This window comes from Papaver somniferum, chromosome 10 (assembly GCF_003573695.1).
Source record: "Papaver somniferum cultivar HN1 chromosome 10, ASM357369v1, whole genome shotgun sequence".
Classification (NCBI taxonomy): domain Eukaryota; kingdom Viridiplantae; phylum Streptophyta; class Magnoliopsida; order Ranunculales; family Papaveraceae; genus Papaver; species Papaver somniferum.
In genome coordinates this window covers 57,564,415-57,568,577 of record NC_039367.1, presented here as the reverse complement: position 1 = coordinate 57,568,577, position 4,163 = coordinate 57,564,415, and the positions used below count along the sequence as shown (strand labels likewise).

Genomic DNA, 4,163 nt, shown 5'->3' with positions numbered 1-4,163 from the left:
TTCTTTCTAGAATGGTTTGATGATAGATTAGGACAGTCCCCTTTTGTTGTTGATTGGCCAAGTTTAGGCGCCATAATCATGTGGTGTATCTGGAAGCTTAGATGTGATGTAGTTTTCCGCAGAATTGCTATTAATCTAGATAAAGCTATTCTTGACACAAAAAGAATGATTAATACTTATATTGTTATTCCTAAAAAGGTCCAGAGGAAGTCAAAATTCCTATTGATCTGGTGGATCATTGTCTCTTTATTGATGGTTCTTTTAAGGATTTTAATTTTGGTGTTGGCATGATTTTGTGTGATAATGCAGGCTCCATAACTCGATCTCGTTCGGACTTTGAACTGATTTCTGATGTTGTACGCGCTCCTGGGCAATGGAGATCAATCTTTCCAAAGTCTTGTTTATCTGCTACTGTCTTCAAGTTGTGAATTTTGTTAACGGAAGCGGAGTTAGTGTCGAGTGGAGATGCAAGGATATTTTGCTGGACTGCAAATCTTTACTCTTAAGTTGTAATAATAATTTTAAAGTAGTTTATATTAAGCGTTCAAAAATCAAACTAGCAGATAGGCTTGCACGCCTTGCTAGAAAGTATTGTCTTAAGAATGTTTGGGTCTCTTTTCCTTCTTTTTTGAACAATGTGGTCAGGAGAGAACCCATCTTGAACGTTTGTAACTCTTTTAAGTTAATGTAGTTAAAGGTGTTTTCTTAGCCAAAAAAAAAAAAAAAAAAGGTGGTTACCCGAAGTGTTTACTTCGATTGTACATGGACATTGGACCTAGAAAGGCACAGAAATGGTATTGGTAAAGTGAAGCAACATCAGCTGCAGAAGTCGCCCTAACAAGGCACTAAACAAGGGCAAGTACGCCTATTCCTTTTTTAGCCCTACCAAGGGAACATTGCCGGGCATTGTGCAATGAGAAACTAGCAACCCAAAAGCCCGATCAACCATACAAGAAAACAGATAACACGATACTGAAGAAGAGAGAATAAACAAGAAGGTCTTCTTATTTTGGATAATATTTAATAAGACTTCGGAGCATCCCATTATCCTCCCACATTACACAAGCAACAGAAACTTAAAAAAAAAAAAAAAACAGAAAGAAAGAAAGAAAGAACCACACGACCACTAGTTTATATGCGATCTATCTTAATGGTAAGAAGCAACAACAGAAGCAGCAAATGAAAAGAGTTTTGAAGTGTCCGTTTGGATCTGCAGCACTGTACTATATAACCCAAACTGCCAGTAGCTGACCAAATTGTGGCAGCTCAGAAACCATGAATTTTGATGCTTTCTTTTTTCACAATCCCAGCCTGTACAAAATTGCCAAAATTAGTTGAAGAAACATAAGATAAAAAAATAAGCTTGTTGCTAACTAATGTGACATGAAGCAGGGAGCGGATATTGCCGTCACTAGGAAGGTTGATACATTCTTGCGTTGATCACCTTGGAGTTGAATGACTTGGCCTAACTCTGGGTCTTGGACAACAGTCCCATTGCAGCAGAATTCCTTCTTGAGGTCTTTGAGAATCTTGTTGTAGCTAAATTCCTTTTTCAAGCCTTGCACAGTTGTCAAGCTTTTTCTACCATTCCTCTGCTGAATCCGCACGTGAACGTACTCTTTTGTCCCAGCACTTGAATCCTCAGCATTTGCATCAGCGAATGGATCGAAGGCAGAAGGAATTTGGGTGTCGAGTTCAGACATGAACCTTGGTTGTTGTATAGTAACGCAAACGGTAGCTTCTCTTTGCTTTGGCTGCAGATCTAATAACATAAATCAGAGAACAATTGATCAGTTTCTCACTTCAGAAAACTATTTAAGATTGCTATGAAGATCAAAGTACATCCCAAATCATAGGCCTATTTAACAAATTCTGATCTCCAGGGATCATATGCCACCACAATAGCAGATGCTACAAACAAATCATACCAGAAACAAATTCACTTTATATCCCATCAAAAAACTGAATGAAAAATGAGAGTTGAACGGATTAAAACGCACAACTGAATGATCAAGTTAACAAATTTGTGGTATCAACTGACAACTCTGAGTAACAGCCCATGGTGGGTGGGATATATTTTCACTGCAATATATCAGTAAGTGAATAAAACATTTTGGTTAAAAAAGACAAGGGATCTCCACACTGTAGGGAAACCTAGTATCATTCTTTCCACAGAAATACAAAAGAACTCGCGTAGACATAATCGAACCACATACGATTACCAACCAACAAAAACAACGAACACATCACACCCTGGAATTTATCAACAGTGATCAATCTTATTTCCAATTAGAACAGACAGAACAGATATGTCAGATATAAGACAGAACAGATGTGTACAAAATACACAATCCTATATGATAGGAGTTATGTTATCTGAAGAACGTTACCCAGGCAATTTGAACAGAGATACATAACTTATAGCAAGTGGCAGGTATATTGGTAGACAATCGCCCACTAAACATACTCTTCTAAACGATAACTGAATCAAATTACAGCTCAAAAACAAATGATACTACACAACCAGGTAACATGGTAAATAAACAAAACATCTGACAGAATCAAATTGCAATAAATAAGGAATAGCAACAAGACCATAAGAAGAAACCCTAAATCTGAGAAACATCAATAACAGATCAAGCGTCGTTTCAATCAAGAATATGCAGTTAACCCGTAACTATTGGGTGAAGATCGTAATTTTAATCACAAAGATTAAAAAAAAAACATCATATATTCATACCAGTTCTCAGAAACAAGATCAATAAAACAAAGATAATTATCAACAAAGCTCAATCACAGATCAAATCAATACTCAATCATACAAAACCAATCGAAAAAAAGTGGATCAACTTAATCCTAAGATCTTATTGATTCCATCTAAGATCGCAATCAAGAACAAGATCGTATACAATAGAGAAGGAAGAAATATACCTGATCCGAAACAAGGGTTCCAAGAAGTTCGATGAAGAAACCCTAAATCGGAGAAGTCTAGGACCTGAGCAAAAGAAAAACTAGACCAGAGAGAAACGAGACGAGAGAGAAGAAAATTTTTAAGAGATAAGATTTCGGGGCGGTGGTAGAGACGTTGCAAAGTGTTTGCCGACTTATTATATTTTTAAATGGTCCCTCGATATACATTCACCTAACCCACTCCGTGTGATTCACTAAATCAACGGTTTTCATGTGTTTATTGTCAATTCCGGGTAATCTTTAGATGCCCTGCGTAGTATTGACGCTGGACTTTTTCCTATACAACAGGCGATTGCAACTCTGGACTGTAAATTAGTGGTTGGTTTCTTCACACACCTTATATGTGGGTGAAAGACTTCATGTAAGTCATTTGATATTCTCATATGTGCAATTTGCAATGACTTTAGTCTTTAGATTAGTTGAACTAGTAATGGGCACTACTTCAAGATTTCTTATAAGAGCACGTCTCATGGTTGGAAAAAGCATGCCAAATTTAATGACTTCTAACTTGGATTTCCAGTTTTTTTTTCAAGATATGTTCTAAGGTACCTTGGAATGGAGCTAAAAATCTAAGACAAAGCAGCATGATAGCAAGCCAAATAGCCATGGATTTGTTAGAAAGTGTAATTTAAATTGGCGTCTGATAAAAACTTTTTTAAATACAAAACTAGTAGTAAAACATCAAGGTGATCAAATTTGGAGTATAAAACTCCGTTCAAATGTTGGGATCCATTGAAACTCCATATTAAACAAAATTGATACAAAAATCCCAAATTTTTAAAAATTGATACAAAAATCCCCAAACAAAATTGTTTTCATCAAATTCTATGATGAAACCAAATCCGGTGTCAACTTATTTTAGCCTATTTTTAATCATGAAACCAAAGATTTTAATGATGAAACAATGAGTTTATGACGAAACCAAGTTTTTTGTGGTGTTTTTTCTGGTTAGTGGTGGTGTTGGTTAGTGGCGGTGCTTTTTCTGGTGATGGTAGTGCTAGTTGCTGGTGGATGTGGTGTTGGTTACTAGTAGTGGTAGTTAGTGGTGGCAATGATGGTTATGAAGCTGATGGTGATGGGTGGTGCTGGCTGGTGGAGATGGTGATGCTGATATATATGATGGTGGATATGGTGGTGGTGGTTGGTGATGGAAGTGGTGGCGGCGATGATGGTATTGCTGGTTGGTGATGGTA

The 4,163-nt window shown here is 36.8% G+C and overlaps 1 protein-coding gene across 2 annotated transcripts; it reads right to left on the bottom strand.

Annotated features, from left to right (window-relative positions):
• Positions 1 to 979: 979 nt before the first annotated feature.
• Positions 980 to 3,134, bottom strand: LOC113318732 (protein translation factor SUI1 homolog 1). 2 transcript variants are annotated; one of them, XM_026566956.1, is made up of 3 exons: positions 2,932 to 3,134; positions 1,407 to 1,762; positions 980 to 1,311 (listed from the first exon to the last, which is right to left on the bottom strand). In XM_026566956.1, the coding sequence occupies exons 2-3, from the start codon at positions 1,701 to 1,703 to the stop codon at positions 1,267 to 1,269; spliced, it is 342 nt and encodes a 113-aa protein (XP_026422741.1). In that variant the 5' UTR covers positions 1,704 to 1,762; positions 2,932 to 3,134; the 3' UTR covers positions 980 to 1,266. The 2 variants fall into 2 exon arrangements, with proteins under 2 accessions (XP_026422741.1, XP_026422740.1); XM_026566955.1 differs by having other exon boundaries at positions 982 to 1,311; positions 1,445 to 1,762.
• Positions 3,135 to 4,163: the final 1,029 nt, after the last annotated feature.

Coding starts and splice junctions, on each gene's coding strand:
- LOC113318732 (XM_026566955.1), bottom strand. CDS start 1,703: ATGTCTGAACTCGACACCCAAATTCCTTCTGCCTTCGATCCATTCGCT. Junction 1,312..1,444: donor CCAAGTCATTCAACTCCAAG/GTGATCAACGCA, acceptor AATTTTGTACAG/GCTGGGATTGTGAAAAAAGA.